We start from the raw sequence: 20,868 nt of genomic DNA on the forward strand, positions 1-20,868 counted from the left end.
CTGCATTATTCAGCAGCCCTCATACTTCTTTCTCTCTCTTACTCTGCTTCTCCCTCTCCTGTGGCATCTTGACACTGAACGAGAGGAGAAGGGCTTCACTCACATATTCAAATAACTGCACCAGCAGCTTCAAACAAGGACCCTTCTTGGTGTTTTGCATACAAACTTGTGAACCATCTGTGGGCATTATGTGGGCGTACTAAGCCTGTATGTGTGTGTTTATCTTCATCTGTGGACCGGAGTTTAAAGGGATAGCTTCATGCTGGTTGGTTAAGGAGGGGACCGGCAGACAGTCCAAGCCCAGTGGGTGTTGGGTTGAAGCTGCCCGCTGACATCCACACCATAGCAGCTGAGCTAATTGCCTGTCTGTCCTCCCTAAAGGGCAAAGCTGCGGTACACTTCATGCTGCTGCTATCAGCCTTCACGACAGAACAAAGCAGAGTTTAATTTCAAAGTGCTGTTTTTCCTCCAGTAGCCTCTGCTTTTTGTGAACATCTGGGCTTGTTTTATATTTTTCATCACTTGTGTTAAATTTAACATAACATATTGATCCCTGTTTGCTGCTTCACACATCATCTTATTAAAATATTTATCAGATGACCCTCAAAAACCTCTCAAAAATCATTACTGAGTTTAGGCTGTTGCATTAAATGTTTGCTGATATGATGGAGGTTCTCCACTGACTGCAGCTACATTTAAAAAATTCTTCAAATCTGTAAATATAAGTGATTTCATCTTTAATCTCATTAAAAGACCAAAACCAACAATGAATGTAACTGTGTGTGTATCTAAAGCCTGCTCTTGAACTATTAAAACACATCAGCGAGTCACATTGTTGCATTAGGTGAAATGTTCCTCTGTCACCATGAATTCAGTGTCCTGCTGCCACAAATACTCACCAGAGCACCAAATGTGGATTAATCCACTGCTGAAAATAGTCCCCCAACAAATGCACAAGTTTTTTACTCTTCAGTAGAAACCATGGGCTCAGAGCTGAGAGCCACAGACAGAGGAGGGAAGTACATTGTTTGGTTTTGGTATTTATCAACATTTAAAAATTCAGAAATTCTCTCAAAAAAGTTAGAATGTCCATATAATGTATTTTTAAAAAAGATGATGTTTACGTTCTGCTGTTATACATTACACGAGGCAAAATTGCAAACAAACTTCAAACAATTCCACTGAAAATCTAAACACAGTAATATAGAATTATCATCATATTTATCATATACCTCTGAATTTGATAGTTGTACTTTTAGAATTTCAGTGAAGAGTTTTCACTGACTGAGATTAAAAGTTTGTGAGAAACGCATCAAATTCTGAAAAAGATGTTTTTAATCGTTAGTTCTGTAGTGGTCTCTAGTCTTCCTAGAGTCCTTGCAGATCTTAGGGAGAAATGATTCGACTGAGAGGTTTGAATATCATGACTTTTGCTGCATAGTTAATGTGTTGTTTTCGTGCTGAGCCCTGTGTGTGAAACAGAATAAACAGCTATTAAAAGAATCACTCTCTAAAACAAGAGGCATATCAATCCAATCACACAACATTAAACAACATTACATTACACTAAAATATGAAAAGGTCTCGGCAGTTTCCGATCAAAAACACCACCTCCTCCTTTACTTTGTCAGATGTCTGGCTGTGCAGTGAAAGCTGCTAATGTGCACGGTTGTTTTTTCGGTGCTTCCCGCCCTGACTTGTCCTGTCTTGTTAATGGCAAACTGGTGACAGTCATGATGCTGGCACCAACTTCTGTGGATTGCGGCGATAACAGCCTCTGTGAGACTGGGGACAATCAGCTGTGTTTGATCAAACTTGTTCTCTGGACTGGATTCATTGTCGCAGCTTTGTCAGATTAGTGGCAGATTTCAAAGCTCCATGCTATAATGTTGTCTGTGAATGTATGTTTTTTTTGTGTATGTATGTTTGTACCAGTTTTAGGCTTTTATTCCCAGAGTTCCCTCTTTTACAACCCTAGATTTTGGACCCCCCTTTGTCAATTTGTCAGTTTCCTGTCAGTGATCAGGAAACCACACTGCCTGAAATTAAGGCAGCATAAATAGCAACTCCATTTCATATCTGCACATGCTCAGTGTGTGAGAGGATGGCAGCTAATTAAGTCGACTTGGTGCAGTTAAGTCTTTTATTTAGACAGGGTTTAAATCTTATCGTGTAAAAGCAGTAAAGATGGGTGCATGTTGTTTGCAAGCCAACAAAACAAGGAAATGACTCTAACCTTATCCAGTGAGGAAGTTGGATGAGCGGCCTTTGAGGAACAGTGACTTTTTTCACTTTCTACGATCGCCCATCAGAGCTGCAGAAGATAAAAACACTTATTTTTGCTCCTGTCGTACAAGAAATGCAGCTCAATGTGCTTTACATTGAGAGTAAATGATTGAAAACAAGTTCAAAGAAAGAGCAGATCATTTAAAACAGCAGTTACAATTTTAAACTGCATCTAAAAAGAGAAGGAGGAAATGATGATCTCATGATTACTTCTCCCCTGGGACCACTTGTACCTGTATTTAGTGCCGTCTGCCTCTGATCTGTACCCACATTTAGGCTCTTTGAACAATACGACTGCATCTAATTGTGTTCCAGGCTGCTGTTTCGCCCACTGACAGACACTTTGATATTGATTAATATTTGCCTTCTGGGAACATGTGCTGGTGCTGCAGTCTTTGGTTGATGCGGAGTGCAAAAACAATGTTTAATTGATTAAAAATGTGACACTATGTAGAGTGGTAGGGGGTCATAGTATGATCCAAAATACCAGGACTGAGCTCTTAGTAATAAATCATTTCCAACAATCCATAAATGGAGGAAAAAGTACCCAATGTTAGCATGCTAACACACTAAGCTAACATGGTGGACATTGTAAACATTATACCTGCTAAACATCAACATTAGCATCGCTGTTGTGATCATGTTAGCATGTTGATGTGAGCATTTAGCTTAAAGCACCATAGTGCCTGACAGAGCTGTTACCATGGCTGTAGACTCTTTTAAACATCTGTTTACTAACAAGGCAGATTTATGAACTTTTGAATGTATTTTCATGTTTAACTAAAAACAATACAAACAAAACAAACAGTACAAAAAAATCATGTGGTCTTCCCATAAGAGAAACAAGTGAATGCAGCTCTTTAATAGATTGGCCCTGTTAGTAAAGTTATATTTGCCAGACACATCATTAAAACCTTTTCAGGATTAAGGATTCCTTAATTCTGTTTTTCAGCACTGTAAGATCTTGGAAGTGGTTGATTTTCTCTGGCTGTTTTTTGGCTTCTCATCCTCTAATTTTACATTCTTCTGTCTGTGGTTTGTTTCTGCAGTAGAGACCTCAGAAGACACTTTAAACGTGTTTTCACTTTCTAACGACCTCAAGGCTGACAAACCAACAAAATAAAACACTGCAAAGGGACATAAAGAAACACATAGTCTTGTATTTTAGCTAATAATATATCGATCTAATCTTAGTTTCCTAAATTGTAAACAAGTAGAAAACTCAGTCTCTGTGGTAGCTACTTGTGTGGGTTCATCCTACAGCCTGCGGGGGGGATACCTCAGTTCCCGTGCTAATGCTGAAGATGGACTGAATCCTCTCAGTTATTGAGCATTTTTCCGTGTTGTTTTGTGTTTGAGTACTTTTTCATTAACAATAACAGTAAGTAAGTTAGGTCAGAGGTGTATTTTTCTGTTTCTTGGTAGTTGTTGCCTGACAGTGCCAGGACACCCACCCACTCAACAAACTGCCTGTTTGCATCTCAGATATGGGCAGATAGGGGCATTTAATTTGGAAAAGTTCCATAAAATTTGAATTGAAAAATGAGAATTAAACTAGCAAAAAAATAAACACTTCCACTTTTTGGTTTTGGATTCATTGGAGTTTTTAAACTCCAAATAAATGATGGAGTCTGCAAAAACTCCTGAAAGCGATGTGTTGAGAAGAGAATAATCTCTCATTGTTTCACTGCAAACTTATGTCGTATACTGAGACCATGATGTTTATTGTACCTTAAGGGAGCTTTTTGTAAGCTTTTGCTATCACTACATAGCCAATTTTAGCATTAACAGCTGTTTATTTACCAGTCTATAAAAAACATCACAAGTTCAGCATCAAACTTCATTCCTTTACTCGCCAAGAGCTGTCTCCAGCTTTGGAAAGCAATGGCAATCCTTTGCTTCTAGTTCTATGACTTCTTTTCTTCTTCTGAAGTCAGCATGCTAACCAGCTAGCCCCAGTCTGGCTAGCCCATTTTATCATTTTCCAAGACTGCATTGAAGGAGCACCGCTGCTCAGAGGACGTATTCTAACCTCTTGTATTGTAAATGCAACGATTGCTGAAGCTCTTGGCAAGTGACCATCACCTATACCACCCACTCCCAGCAAGAAACCATGTCTGCTGGCGAAGAAAACTTACAAATAGCCCCTTCAATCAAGTGCAGTGAGTGCTTATGTATAGCACAAAAAAAATAACAATGCTGTAATTGCTACATGTGGATTTGGTTTTGCAGGAAAGTACAGTTTTGTGGAAAACAAATAGAAAATATTGTCAGTGAAATTTTACTGTTCAGCATCAACATTTTGCAACTAAATGTAATCCTAGTGGCATTACATTTCTTTTAGAACATGTTTGTTGTTGAATAATGTATGTACACAGACAGCTAATTTGTATAGTTACTTTGGAAAAACGACCCCATTGGTAGATTTGTTGGCACTTCTTTTGGCCCTTTTTCATGTCGCTCACCGAATGGACATTAATTAGCCACAGCCAATATATTCTCCCACAAAATGTGTCTTTTTAAATGGTGAAAGAAACGGTCAGCGCAGGCTAAAAATAGTAAGTCTGCTGCAGGAATGATTTGTACTTTGCTCTTTCAAAAAAGAGCAAGGAGAGATACAAGCTTCAACAAACCTTAGTGCTTAGTGAATGGGGCAACTGAATCAGCATCACTTTTGGACGCACTAAAGCACCAGCACGGACATGGATTAAGTGGACTTCCAGAAAATGTCGATGATGCCTGAAAGCAGTAAATATCCACCCTCTCTTTTCGCTCTGTGACCCTGGAGCTTCAGAAGTGATAACAGCACTTCAGTCCCATCCGCCATCTCTCCCCTCACACACACACATATTTCCTGTACTGATGTAGCATGGAGATAGAGCCGAAGATGACAAGCAAGCCTCTTTTTTCTTTCTTTTCTTCCCTTTGCCTCTTGCTCGTTTCAGCCCCACCAACCCTACCCTCTCTCTCCTCCCCCTTGTCTCTGATATGCCACATCACAAGACCCTTCATGGTACATCACGTCCGTTTCATAATGAAGTTTTAATGGAAACTGTTTATCATCAAACTGTCATCATCTGCCCCCTTCAGCTTCTCTCGCTTTCCCAACTTTCACTCATATACGCTTGACTTGAAAGAAGTAAAGCAAAGAAGTTCTCAGAGAAACTTTAATGCACATTGAGAAGTCATTTGATTGCAAAATTTGTTACATTGCTGTTGCATGTTCACATCAACAAACGGGCCACTCCCTTTCTGAAGATGAGTGGTTGTCCATGTGCATTTCTTGAATTGAACAAGCTCAACTGAAAAGTCACGTTTTATTTTTGTGACATTTGGAAAGAACTTCCCTTAAACTCTGAAAACAGCGATTCCCTCTGTCCTTGCCTCTCTCCCTCTCTCTCTGATGTGCTGAATAGAGCTTGTTGTTGTGTTATTGTGTTTGGGTGGAGAATGTTGTGAGTGGGACTAACTCGCTCCTGAAGTCAGATTTTTGTCTGTCTGTCTCTGTCTTACTGTCTGTCTGTGTTGTAGCTACAGTAACAAACAGCAGCATTGTGGCAGCAGTGTCTCTGATCTCACTTCTCTTTGCCTCTCGCTCATGTTTCCTCTCGGCCTCTTGGTGCGTGTGTAGCAGTGAGTAGTGACAGTGATGGGATGAGGTAGTTCAGGTTGACTCTTGGTGTGCTGGACCCGGTTGAACTGTGACCGATGCGGACTAAGGCTCTGACTCGCTTGGAGGACCCTCTGGATGGCTTGAAAAGAGGTAACAGAGGAAAAGTCTCAGTCCAGTTGGGGAGTTAAGGCAGTTCTGTTGCTTTGGTTTGATGATACAGGCATGTGATGATTTGATAACTGAATTACCTCTGATTCAGAGAGAAGTTTTTTAATGTTTTATTTCTTTATTTTGTATATGATTTTATAGAAATAGGTTTGTTCCAGTGTAAAACCTGTGTGATACACTGTCAACTTTATGTCAACTAATGCCATAAATAGCTGTACCGGCCTTCAAAAGTCATTTCCTGACAGATACTGTGAGTTTCCAAAATATGTTTCCAGGATAAATTTGATGATCCCTGTCTCTTCATCTAGCACCACCAACAGGTGAAATTAACCTGTAAAAGTAGAATTTCTGTCAGCTTTATTTCAGCTTTATTAACATACTATTGATTTATTAAACTTATTTATTTATTTAATTGTCTTTATTTTATTCTATTTTATATTTGTTTATATATATATATATATATATATATATATATATTTTTTTTTTTTTCTTATTCTATTTTTCTTCCTTTTACCAAGAGAGAGAGAAACGTCTTTTTGAATTTTTTTACTTGTCACAGTAAAAAATCCTGAAACAAATGCAGAGGCTTAACAGTAAACTGTCATGTCCTAACACTCCTCCACTAAATACTGTACAATGCCCTAATATTAGAACGCTAATATTAGATGCTAATGATAGATAATGATGTAGTGTGAAATGTCTGCAGTTACCTCATCTGTGGTTAAATGTCTCACCCTTCTTTCTTGAAGGTGCTGCATGTTAGCATGCAAATGTTAGCATTTAGCTGAAAGTACAGCTGGTCCTTTGTAGAACAGAGGCTAATAAAAAGTGATCAGAGTCTTTTAACTTAACACAGTTTATCAGTGGTTTTAAATGAGTCTGGAAAATAGTGCAGAGAAGAAACAGTGTGGGAGTTAATTATTTGTGTGTAAGCCTCGTTGGCTGAAGTCTTTGATTACTAGTTGACAGTGTGTGTTGGGGTGTGTGTGTTGCATCATGTTCATGTGGTCAAACTCAGATTGGAGACACAGACTGGGAGAGACAGATGATTGTTTTGGAAGCACAGTAATAACATGTAATAGTGTACAGTGAAGTGTCTGCAGTTGCCTCATCAGTTGTTTGTTGTGGGGTGGGTGACATCATATGATCTGCGTGTGTGTGTGATTGTATCAACATCTTAGTCACTTCTCATAAAGGTGCTACATGTTTTAGTTTGACTTTAATTAGCAGCACTGACTGTAATAGCTTTTTTCAAACTGTTTCAGTTCATGTTGTGCAGCTCAGATTTTCATATATTGACTTGAGTTCAGGCAGAATTTAAAAACAGCAGTAAAGCAGTAGATGTGGCAGTCACAGGGAAACTCGTGATACAATAATGTAAAAATATGTTTGCAGTCACTGGCATCACTAACCATGTGGCTCTGTGATATGCAGTATATTGTAAGAAAATGATTCACTGTCAGTACCAGCAGGGCTGCAACTAACAAGTAGCTGTTTCTTATTATTTTCTTGATTAGCTGATCAATCCTTTGGTCTTCTGTATAAAATGTCAGAAAATAGTGAAGCATGTTCATTACAAGTTCCAATAGCCTGAGACAATGTTTTCAAACTGCTTGATTTTCAGTTCATTAACATGAAAGACTAAGAAAACCAGAAAAAAGGAAATTTGAGGAGTTAGAAGCAGGACGTTGTTTTCATTTCTGCGAAAAAAAAATGCTTTTTTTTTTTTTTTTGGTGTGTTATATTTTCAGTTTTTATAGACAAGACAAATACAGGCAGAAGTACAGTCTTAAGCACAGACTGAGAAAACTGTTGAAAAAAAAAAGTGCATCATATTTAAATAAGTTTTTCTGTGATGTGTCCTGTCTTTTAAATGACTACCACAAACTGTCAAAAAGCTAAAACGTCTAATTATCCTGAAGACCTTGGTCTGAGTAGAAGCTGGTTCTGATGTTTTTCATGTCACAGGAGAACTAGGAGTATCATATATCAGGTGATCTCAGATCTGTATCGGTGTGAATGTGTTCTTTTCATGTTCAGTGAGCACATCATGGATAATTGGACATTCAGGTGTTCTGCATGTCTGAATGGAGGTCGTGCCATGTGTGGGCTTTAGCGCCATAGGCTCCGGCTTCAGCTGAAGAAACACCACAGCTGAAGCAAGTGAAGTGTAAGCACAAGAACAAAAGACAGGAAATGAGTTCTTCTCCAAGCATCCTCTCCACTATTATCACTGACATGAATATTATTGTTATTACTCCTCTTTCTGTGCAGATAGCATCAAAGAGAGGGTGAGAAATGTATAAAAATATGGAGAGGAGTGAAGAGCTGTAACAAGCCACGACTCCTTAACATAAAGAACAAAGAGGGCTCATTACAGCAGGCAGAAGGGGCTGAAGGAGAGCAGAGGAAACAAGACAGGCTGTGATTACGCTCATCGTGTTGTTCATTGTCAGTGCTGGTCGTTAACAGCAGCGATAATGAGGAACAAACACACAAATACACCACACTACTCTTAGTGTCACGTGGCCTGTGCTGTAGTGGTCGCCAGCAGAGTTAGATTTTACTCTGAAATGATTCTCTGGGGTCTCCAGCCTCACGTTTCCTCCATTTTTTTTTTTTTAATCTTTTACCTGCCTGTGACTGAGGCTTTTGTCAAATGGGCAAACAAGAAGAAAGCCAAATCTAGAGAGTGATTTTACAATGTTCAATCGAAATCACTTCTTGTATAATCACCACCATGTGTGTGTAGCTTAGCTAGTGTTTGATTGCCCTTTGGACCAGCAGTGTGTAAGACACGACCGAGCTGTTAGAGATTCAAGGACGATAATAATAGTTTCCAAACAGTCAGGAAACTTGTATCAATAATTCTCCCAATTCAAATACTTCCTTGTTTAATCATTTGCTTTATATAAAGTCAAAAAAACTCAACACAAAAGCCCACACTGATCAGGGCTCCCAGACCCTCTTCAGCATCAGATTCAAGGACTTTGAAGGATCCCAAGACAACATAGTTTGAGACACAGATCAAGGTTATTTACTGTTAAGAACTAGCAGGTTTTACAGATGCTCAGAGATGACCGTTAAAAGAAGAGAGGCTTGACTGTGTGAACACTGTGTTACAGAGATGAAAGCTGTGTGGTTTTTTACACAAATGCAGACAGCTACACACTGCCTATTTACTAATATAGAGAAAAAAATATTGTAAGAACTTTTTTCTCAAATTCTCACATTTTCAAGCATATTAAGGACCCGTGGGAGCCATGGCTGATGTGGCTGATGTTTTCAGATCGTTTGTTTTGTTTGACCAACAGTTGAAAGCTCAAACATATTCAGTTTATTATAGTAGAAAACTAAGAAAGACATTTGAGCAGTTGGAACCGGTGATGGTTTGTGTTAATAATTAATTACATGTTGCTCAACATAATCAACATAATCGACATTTGTTCCATAAAGGCTTTTGGTGAAAGTTTTGTTAATCCTTGTTAGCTGCACACCTAGTGGCTGTTTTGGATTCATTACAGTACATCTACAATATTGATGATAACTGCACTGTAGTTTTTTTCAGTTTTATGTTGAACGTAATGAGCTTTTCCAGTTTCTAACATCATTCAGAAGGGCAGTTTCATCAAAGATTAACTTGTGTAACTGCTGAAAGCATCATTTTAAATACAAATTTATTCAATAATATTTTAGCTCATTCTTGAACTCATCACCCATACTAATGTTAGCAGCACCTGAAGGCAGCATTAAGTAGGTTTTACAGACTGACACTGTTGAAGCTGTAAATTCCTCCCACACTGGAGCAGAATAAAACCTCCAGTCAGACATTTACTCCATCTGTGATATACGTCATAATATTACAAATGATATTCACTCACTATGGCCAACATTGATTTTTATCCTTTTTAAACAAATGTCATTCATTTGTATCTTTGTACTTATTTTTCAGAGATGAAATCAAATTAAATTAATAATTTATGTAGTTTCAGTAAAAGTAACTTTTAATTTTATTTATTTATTTCACTTTATTCAGACGTGTAGTTGATGTAAGCAGAGATAAGATAAAAGAAGTAAAAGCTGAAAAATAAGACTGATATAGAAATAACTTCCATTTTGTTCTATTGACATCTTTCTTTTCATGTCCCTTGTCTACATTTTACCATTAACACATGAATGTGCAGGGATTCACTTTGCTGTTAACAAGTGAGACAAGTGACAACGTGGAGATCACAGCGGGCTTTAAAGCTGCCAGATTAAAATGAAACATGATGGGAACCGTGTGAGCTTCACCTGGTAAGTGGTAAACACCACTGGGGAAGTTAACACCTAACTTCCTGAATTCTTCGTGAATTGTGATGGTTTCAGATGAGTTGTCATGCATGACACTTCTGACTCCTCTAGTGCTGACAGTATATTCCCACGTGACCTGCATACAGCGTGAGGAGTTGAAGGGCAGAGGGGAAAGAGGACGTCCAGCTGGCCAGGCGGATGACGGACGGGGGGCATTTCAATCACAGCAGGACAGGGACAGTTAGCTGGAGATGACATTGGCCTCGCCGCTGGGGAGTGACTGGCAGCTCCCAGTGGAGGAGGTGGAAGGTCAGCTCAGTGGGAGGGAGTTTCTAGCCTTGTAATGAAGGATAAGCAGGATGACAAGCAAGAAAGGTTCTCTTTTAAAGGAACAATCCACCCTCAAATCCTGTTAAACTGTTGTGACTTATAACTGTGGTTTTATTGGTGAATCTGAGTTTGTTGAGCGTGTTTAATCTGTTTCCTCTTCATGTGATGGCTGAGTGATTTACTGCGTGTCTCAGAGGCATTTCATTTCATTTTGTGGTTGCATTCAGTGGAGAAATTACTTTGGTTTTACAGCACATTTACTCTATGAATCAGTTTCTCACTAGTGTTGTGTGGCAGCAAAAAAAGAGAACGCAAAAAAAAAAATCTACTGTCAGCTACCAGCTACATAACCATGTAAACAAAGAAACATACTTCTTGCTCTTGAGCTTTTGACTGTATCACAGTCTTCATCAACAGAGTCTCCTCAGTTCTGAGGTAGTTTTTTTTCTTATTTGTTTAAGGGCTAATTTTTCTCTTGAGACAAGCAGCTCTCGAACTGGGATCCGGCAAGGATGTGTCATCACTTTCCAAGATTAGTTAAAGTTTAATCTTACTACATTTTAATTCCTAACAAATATATACAAGAAATATATCCCATTTATCAGTCTGTTAATTTTCCACTACTGCTAACCTCTTGTGTTCAGTGGAGATAATTCCTCTGTGGAACTACATATTTTAGAGCTGTTAAAGTTTAGAGGATGTTTTATCTCAAGTCACAGGGGCTCTTCTCCCCTGGATGCACTACAAGTCCAACAAGAGCGCTCGGCACAAATAAAACATACCCCCAGTTTCTGTCACAGATGCCAATGTGATCCTTGAAGCATAAAAAGGGGTCTAATTGCATTTAGCTTAAGTCAGGCCACTGTGGAATACTAATATGGCTTTAAGGGGCTCAGAATTAAGGCTAAGCCTCAGTGCAAAGAAAAGACTGAATCCCATTTCCTCCCCAATTCCTCTCCCTCTCACTGTGGGAACCGCGGGGCCTCCTGGGGTGGACTTCTCAACAGAAAAAGGCTTTACTGTATTTGTTTGTTTGCCCCAGACAGTTTGCCTTGTCGGGTATGAACCCCCCCACTCCCCGCATATTCTCCTACTGTGTGTGCTCTCAGCAGCCCACAGCAACATGCCTTTCACTGACACACCATCCTGTCATAAAAATGCCAGCGGGCTCAATAAGGAGCATGTTTGTCCGGAGCGTTTTGGAATTCCAGTCAAGCCATTCCTCCCATCAGACCCAAGAGACCCAGAGAGGAAGCTGGAGAGTGACTGGAGTCAAATACTTCCTGTTAATGTGCAGAAAAACTGCCAAGAAAGAAAGTAACTGGGAATACTGCATCACTACTGAGATTTGAACAATGTGAGGGTTTTGAGGGCTGAAGTAGTTTCAGGCTGCTCATAGCTGATATCTGTGTCTTTACAAACATGACATGTTTTCTTTAAGATTTACATGTTTGCAAGTGACAAGCACAGTAAATACAGCATTACACAATGAAAGCATGCAATTGTTTTGTTCTCAGCTGATCCCTGTTGGACTGCGTACAGTGTCACACAAATGGCACCCCTTATAAATGTTGAAATTGAATTGTCTGTCTGTCTGTCAAAGTGTAGTTCCACCTTTTTCTTCATGTCAAGTAGTATGTAGAAAAACAATATTTCAAGCTTTCTTGAAAACTACTCATCCAAAAAACTTCATATTCCACACTGCGCTTCCTGGGGACCTCAGCAATACACCCACGTTGGGAGTCGATTGGATGAGTGATTGTTGAGAAAATCAGAATGATAGATAGAGATTTGTCTGTTTAAAGTTAAACCTTTTTATGCCTCAAATTTCAAATAGGAAATGTCACACTGAGGTGTGGAATGAATTTTAATTTGTTTAACCAAATTACCAGATACTAGTTGTCATGCAGTGAACATGTGGCCCTGAGAGATTTTACTGTTTCCCTTCAAAATATTGTTTCAAACCCATCTGATCATCATCTGATCTGGTTTCCTGCCCAGTCTAACTTTTTTTTTGGAGGGGGGGCCGATGTTGTGTGTGATGTAATATTCTCTGTCTTTAGAGTGTTTATTATGGTTTTACAGTGTAGTGTTTGGTTCAGCGGCTGCTTCTCCTCTCACTGCTTGCAGCTATGATTCATTATACACCTCCATTACTACGTGCTGCACACTGTATTAAACATAAACACAACATGACCCCACTTAGTAGTGTGCGCACCAGCTTTATTAACACATCCGATGTTTGGAGCCTCTCATGGTTGGCTGAATCAGGAAGTGTGTGTATGTGTGTGTGTTAGCGGTGTGCCAGATCTCACCTGATAAGAGAGTAGAAATGCGGATTTACAGTCCTGACATACACTGTAGGGAAGTGAGAAGTTTTATCATTTGTGTTTGTGTGTTATCACCATGACATACACACATTTGTAATGTCATGCAAGGACTCAGTAAGCACACAGAACCTTTCTGTGGCACCGTGACGTCTCTGTGACAGCAGCTCTCAGTTTAAAGGAGCTCCTCTCATCTGCCTGCTTCATATAGACACACACAAACACACATTATTCTCCGAGGCTGAGGTCAGGCTGGCACGCTGGCTGTTCTGCAGTGAAGTGTTCCTGCTGGCCTCACTAAGCTTTTCACTGACTGGTCTGAAGTGTGTGTATTGAGAAGTGTGTGTGTTCTCTCCACGTCAGCTCTTGGCCCTGACTCCCTGAGGGAGAGCTGCAGTAACACAAAGCAAGACTGTGATGACAGATTAATCTGATATATGTGAAGTAAGAAGCAACAGCTTTGACAACTAGAAAAAGCACAGGAGGCTGTTTAAAGGAAGTTTTTAGATGATTTATTTTTTTTTGCCAAACTTCAACATTAAATACTTTTGTCTGTGTTTAGTTATTGTGGTTGTATTTGCTTTGTAGTCATAGTAACATTAGTAGCGTGGCTCAGAGTTATTCTTATGTTCCTCAGCTCCATAGCACATAATAGGAACACAACAAAGGGTCCTATGTTCCTAACATTCAAGAGAATATTTTAAAATAAATATAGTGCACCACATGACTTGATGCTAAATGTTACAAAACGTTTGGTGTCTGTCCTGTCAACAAGTGACTCCAACATTTTTATTCTGTTGTTTGAAATGGAACAAACATTTATGGGTAAGATGCAAAACACCACCAGTATGATGTGAAGCTTACCTGTAATTTAAGTAAACTGAAAATGAACAGCCTGTGGTTATTTTTGCTGTTGTGTCTGAACACTAAATGTCCACAATTACAGCACCAACGTGACAAAACCACCACACACACACAAGACAGACTAAACGTGGTATAAGTTCTCTTGTCTTTGTAATGGCTTGCAGCTCATTAAGTGACACGGATGTCAAAAGTTTGTCCTGTAACTTGTTGACACTCTTTTAATCTTTCCTTCTTTTCTCTCTCTCTTGTGTTTGCTCTTCAGCGTCTGATACTGAGCAGGATGCGGCGGTGAAACTTGACCAGGAGCGGGCTGAGATAGTCGCCAAATATGACAAGGTACGGTGAGAACTCCCTCCAGCCGGCCGTAATCATCCCTCATCCTGAGGAGGGTTTGGTGAAGTTGCAGCTTACAACAATAGTTTTTTTCTTGTGGTCATCCACAGCTCAAATACCAGTCACTTAGTCATGCTGAGACTCTACCAAACTTCATAACACTGTGGTGAAATCCCTCTATAAATCACTGCCTTATTGCCTGTGAAACACAATAATAACAGCATGCGGCACGCAGAATCTGCCTCTGTGTTTTAAACACTTTCATAAATTTAGCAAGGCTGTGATTACCGTGCAAGAGCCACATTTCAGATGCAGTATTCTCAGCTAAAGCTCATCAACTACCAATGAAAATTAACATGGAAATTAAGCGTTATGTATTTAAAAGCCACCTTGATGATTCACAGTGTGTGCACGTTCAGTGGACTGTACACTGAGTGTGTTAGAGGGGAAGAGAAAGACAAAAATCTCCTCTGCAGATCAGTAGTTTTAAGAGAGGGGGGGAGGACAAAGATGTGTGTTCATTCATTAAATTAAACATTGGGGTTAATGTGATGTCACAAGCTCAAAGTGATTTTATTGGCTGAGATCCAGAGGGGACAGTCCCACCAGATAAAGTCCCTTTTTCCAATATTGTTTTTCAGCCAAAAGCCAATATTGGCAGTATCACAGGTCTGTTGATAGTAGATTAAATGTTTGCAAATATTCATGATGTCATAGTGATGTAGGCTTGTCTCAGCTTGCGTTTCTTCTCATTTATTTTTCATAAAGCCTGTGTTACATACTCTAGGTGTGGAAGTTTGGAAGATGCTGTTGGCTGCTGTTCAGGCACAAAGGATCTCATGAAAGTATCTGCTGCCTCCATCAGTTACTTTGCTTGTGTTATTATGTGGTACTTTCACTTATGTAAAAGATCTGAATACTTCCTCCACCACTGAAAGTCACACAGTTTTTGTCAGTGGAGTCTGGTGGTGATATACAGTGATGTTTCTGGTTAAACAAAAAAAGGATCTTAGTCTTCAGTAAAAAGGCCTGTCTCTGTATGAATCCTATCCATGATGTTGTCAGACACTTATAATAACAATCTGAGCCTGTCAGTGGCAAAAACAAGCACTTTACTGGACGTACTTTGACACGGACAGCGACACATTGGATTACACCTTTCTTCATCAGTATTGCATCTTTGTCCCTGTCAATCACATCCAGGTTTAAAAATACCAGAATCATCCTTTAACATCTGTACAGTAATATCAGATAATAACTCTCCATAGTTTCTCTGCTGTGCGTGAGTGTGGTATTACTGTATGTATGTGGATGTTTCCTGAGTGACACCTCTATTTCACAGCCCGGCGGTATCAGTCGGACCAGCCCACCACGCTTGGTTTGTAAATTAGTCTTTTTAATTTAGTCCAGCAGGCTGCATAATCAAGCTGCCTCATTAAGAGTGAAGAGACCATGGAGAGGAGATGATGGAGGGGTGTGTGTGTGTGTGTGTTTGGTGAAGCAGAGTGAGGCACAATCAGAACTAAATCAGTGTCATTGTCGCTGTCGGAGATGGGAGGAGTTTAATGGAGTCAGTTATCATGCCGACCACACACACTCGCTGCTCGTCGTTTCACATCAGCCAGCATTCATTTGTGAGCATTAAAAATGATTTCTTGTCTTCGCAGAATGAACAGAAATGATTGAGTTTTGTTCCAGATGACATATCCCTCCAGGCCTGACTGTGGACTGCGTTTGCACAGCTCACACTGATGCTCATAGTTTGGGATTGAGGCTGCTGATAGTAGATGTTTGGAGACAATATTTAATATTTTCTTTCTGGTTTTGGATCAGATCAAAAATGTCACATTGGAATCCATTCAAGTTCAAGTCTGTTCATACACACCCAATTTAAAATTTAGCAGTTGAGTTAACACTAAAATGAAATTTTGTTCAGACATTCAGACCACCTGCAAAACTCATGACACCCTCTGCCTCAGCTGTACTTTGTGTTTAGCGCTAATTAGCGTGCTACCAAGCTAAACTACGATGCTGAACATTGAAAACTTTACCTGCTAAACAGACATGTTAGTAAGCATTTAGCTCAAAGCTTCTGTGTTTCTGCAAGCATTGAAGAATAAGTCATAACAAATCAGATCTTCTACAAATGCTGATGCAGTTTAGAAATTTCTGAGGACGTACACAACTGACGTGTCGAACACATGCAAATATATCTCCAGCCTAAGGGGTCAGAAGATGATTAAAGGAAATAAGGAACTAAATTAAGACACATAAAACCATATTTATTTTCCAGACTTGTCTCAAATCTTTGCTAAATTCTTAGAAAATAAACAGTTTCATGTTTTTGGGAACCTGAAAATCCAAAGCAATAACGCAACATCCACCAGATTTACTGTTATGAATCAGCACCAGTTATATTATTAAACTGTAGAAATGTTGAGCAGTCGCACGCACACGCGACTGAATTGTGCAGTCCATCATGGATTTCTGGTGACACACAATCACAGAAGGCATGACAGAGCGAGCACTGAGCAGTCAGAGTCCTGCTTTCATTTTCCCCTGAAATTGATTTTAAGCAGAGAGAGAAATGATGAATGTGTCAGCCATGATGATGTGGTGCTCTCGACTCCGCGGACACACATGTGGGGCGCGGTGGGATAAAACACTGAGGCCTTTTGATTCTTCAGAGATGTGAGTTATTTATTTGACTGGTGTGTTTCTGCTGAGGGAGCAGTGGGTGAGGAAAGAGGGAGGAGACGCATTCTGAAATATTTCACCTCAACATCTGGTCATCAGACTGACCTGTGAAACCTCAGACAGCCTTCTGTGTCTGTCTGTCTGTGAAGTGTTGGGTGGTGCAGAATGGAGAGAGGCAGCAAAGTCTGGTAGCAGACAGGGGTAAGGGTTCACTGATGTTTTTGTAGTGCTAAGTTTGACGTCTTTGTGTTTTCACAGCACTCAGATTGTCAGGCGAAGCTGTCCTCACATTCATGCTCTTATAACACGTTACCTTGATGCAGTTCAAAACTTGCAGTGAAGACAAAAATATCACACTTGCACATTTACAGTATGTGGAAATACTTAAATTCAGCTGTTCTTTATATCACGGCACAGAGGTTCACAGCTGTGGAGTTTGGACCCTTGGATGCACACAAGCTAATGGGAGCTTGGTTAGACTTTTATTTGATGTACAATATTTAAAATATAACTAAATTGAATCCATTTGGAGCTCCCTCCTTGCTTTCAGAAATAAAAATGAAAAGTACTGATCTAAATTCATATGACAGTTTAATGGTAATTTTTCTGCAAATGTAGATGCTGGGTCATAAATCTTTTCTTTCCTTTGTATAATTCAACATTTTCCTGTTATTTTTGCATTTTACTGAGGATAGTCTTACATGGTTAAGGCCCAGTTTTGATTAAAAACATAAAGAAACAAAGGATTACAATTTTCTTGTAATTGTTGTGGCAGTCGCAGCAGTAGTGGCAATTTTTGTCAAAAATGACACTCATTCTCTGAGTCATTACTCAGTTAAATCTGAACATACACACATGATACAAATATTTCATTTCATTCAATTCATTTTGACATAAAGTATCCAAGGCTATCCTTATGCAGGTCCAATGTAAATAAACATCCATAAATCCAATTAGAAATCATTGAGATGTTGTGAGCAGCAGTTTTTGCTGTTTCAGTTTCGTCTATAAGGATGTGAAAATAGTAGATTTGACATGGAAAAGAAAGTCGAAGCACAAATTTAAAAAAACAGCTTCATCTTGCTTGAAAATGCATGTTTGGATTTGTTTTTAGAAATTTGAGAATTGTAACATTTACAGTACATCCTGTACCTTTTTGTCTACTATTCTTTCATTGCTCCTTTTCTCACACACACTGTCATATTCCCTCCTCACACACTCACATCTTCTACCTGTGGGTTTTCTGTTTCATTGGTTCATGATGGCAACTTAACTAGAACCACTTTTTCAGAGGCCTAGAGTCAGATGGTGACGCAGGTGGGCGTCTGGCTGTTCATTTCACACCTGTTAATCACTGCTCATACACACACACACACACACATGCATAGATTCTTTGTGTCTCATAAACACACACTCACACCGACACACTTTCCCAAGGGCACCGGAGTCGTGGCTCCCCTCGTAATATAGCAGCCAGTCAAAACATGATTCTCTGCCCCTGAAGAACGTGGGTGGCATGTAATATGGAGCTCAATCAGAGGCCAGTGTTGAGTTTAATTCAGTGCACGACCAGCATCAGACAAACTGCTGGGCTGCAGATAAATCTCATATATATATATGTGTGTGTGTGTGTGTGTGTGTGTGTGTGTGTGTGTGTGTGTGTGTGTGTGTGTATTTATTTATTTATTTTTATTTACAGATTGATTGATTTTTTAATGTTTAAAAAATGCCCATCACATCATCTGAGAATCCAAGATGATGTCTTTAAATGATTTGTTTTGTTTGTGTGACTGTTACTGGTGGAAGAAGCATTCAGATCCATGACATACTGAGAGTATCACACAATAATACAAACAATCAAACAGATGAAGGCAGTGGTATTCCAGCAGCTCCTGTGTTCTGCTCAGTAAAATCACTGTTTTTGTCAGTGGAGTCTGGTAGTGATATATAGTGATGTTTCTGGTTAAATAAAAAGGTCTGTCTTTGTCCATAATGTTGTCAATAATCTGAGCCTGTCAGTAACAAAAACAAGCTCTTTAACCAGCAAAACTGTTTTGCATGATAAATGTACAGTGGTTTTAAAAAGTAACCAATAAAAAGTGTCAGTTAACTATCTGACAAGCTTGATTTGATACTGTATGGACACACATTTTAGTTTTAATGTTGTTTTTGTCTCCTTTCAATTTCCAGGGAAAAGAGGCCCCTGTGGAGCCCTGGGAGGACACCAACTTCCACCTGTACAAAGTCATCGACCGCTTTGGCTTCGTCCAGTAAGAACACTCACAGCAAAACATCACAGCCTGTTATTATTCTTATTAACTAAAAGGATAACCTCCAAAGCCCAGCATGAGCAGCCGTGCCACACAGAAGAAAAAAAAAAAAAAAAAGGGGAGAAAATGAGAGGCTGTGAGGGCGAGTGTCGCTGAGAGAAGAGTGTGTTTGCGGCTTTGGCCGGGGCCAGTCGGGAGGCTGCAAGGCTCTTAAACAACACTCTGTTGCCGAGTGTTATATATAGGCTGGCACATGCAGGCAGGAAACAGCCTGGTTAGCCACAATCACAGGCATCAGTGTTAGGATAGAGTGGTACGAGCCAGACCATAGGCGGTGTAAGACAGAGGGAGGGGTGGGAGGATGGTGGAAGACAGAAAGAAACCTCAGGGTTATATGATCGTTTAAGACAGGGACAGAAGTATCCTAAGGTGAAGGTCACCGACTGGGCGGAAAATGACAAGTATGAAGCCAAAGGAGGACGCTTCAGACTGGGCAGAGAGGACCTGCAGTATGATACTGTGCGGATGGAAAGAGGAGATGTTTAAGTCTTTTCAGACTCAAGGCCGTTTGTTCAGTGTTGGCTCAGTGAAGTATGAAAGATGAGAACATGGACCAGAGAACCAGTCTGGAGTCAACCACCAGTCAAACGGTGGTCTGGGGTTTGGTTCAAACAAACTCAGTCCTGTACAGTCAGTTCATTCACATAAAATCAGGGATACATCATTTGCATAATTGAAATTCCAGTTGTACTCATCTGTCACTCTTCAGCTTGACTTTAGGCCGCCCTGTTGTGTATTTAAGCCAAGAAGGAAATAAGGAGATTTATGAAACATGCATGGCAGCTGTTCAGCTGACACAGTGCAAATCTGTGCATCCTCTGTGTACTGTTTATTTTGCTAAATAGCAGGTAGTGTTCAGAGCAGAGGAACAGGAGATGAAACCAGAATATTCACTGAACTCGTCTCGGAGGAAAACACTCCACTGCTGCAGAGACTTTGAAACACAGATAAACGGAGCCAAAATTGAGGAATGTCTAATCTGTTATTTCCTGTTTGTGTGACCACTGACAAGTTTGATGTTCCCTCTTTCTGATAACAGTCAGGGAGTGAGACGAGAGCCGACCCGGATATCACTCAGTTGTTTCATCAGTTATCAGTGTTTTCTGGAAAGAATCTGACTTTGAACATTGTGTTAAAATAGAAAAATCTGAGCGTGAAACCTGACAAGTGTCAGACTAGCTGTAAGATGATGTTTTCAATCTGACACTTGTTTATGTACAGACAGGGTTGAATAAACTATGATTGATATATGACAGCAAAGACATAAAAATAAACTGGAGGTTTAGAGATAAGCCTGAGACTGTTTATCTCTTCTTCATTCTTTCCCTTTCTTCTCCTCTCCTCAGTGAGAATGAACTTCCATCCTACGACTCGGTGGAGGAGAAGGTGAGTGATGTTACTTCTCTTTAACTTCTGTATTTCAAACAGATATCCACCTGTGTAGTTTGTGGCTCTTCCGCAACTGTGTGAATCAGGAAATTAAAAGTCCCTTTTTGCGCATCCCTGTTTGCATCTCCCCTGTGAAGACTAGATAAAAGAAGCTGGTGACAGAATTAAAAATAGATTTCTTTGTTTGAGATTTGTGCACAGAACCAGACAGAAACAAAGATTCACTGTGATCATTCTC

The 20,868-nt window shown here is 39.7% G+C and overlaps 1 protein-coding gene across 5 annotated transcripts in view; it reads left to right on the top strand.

The window, feature by feature from the left end:
* The window catches only part of usp6nl (USP6 N-terminal like), a 78,893-nt gene that overhangs the window by 38,137 nt on the left and 19,888 nt on the right, over nucleotides 1-20,868 (top strand). For 4 of the 5 annotated variants that reach the window (XM_018694904.2, XM_018694905.2, XM_018694900.2 and 1 more), the window contains 3 exons: nucleotides 14,144-14,217; nucleotides 19,102-19,181; nucleotides 20,588-20,627. In XM_018694904.2, coding sequence (XP_018550420.1) covers nucleotides 14,144-14,217; nucleotides 19,102-19,181; nucleotides 20,588-20,627 — 194 coding nt within the window. Of the gene's footprint in view, nucleotides 1-5,651; nucleotides 6,050-14,143; nucleotides 14,218-19,101; nucleotides 19,182-20,587; nucleotides 20,628-20,868 lie in introns of those variants that run through there. The other variant, XM_018694903.2, reaches the window with a different exon arrangement.

Source organism: Lates calcarifer, linkage group LG18 (genome assembly GCF_001640805.2).
Source record: "Lates calcarifer isolate ASB-BC8 linkage group LG18, TLL_Latcal_v3, whole genome shotgun sequence".
NCBI lineage: Eukaryota > Metazoa > Chordata > Actinopteri > Centropomidae > Lates > Lates calcarifer.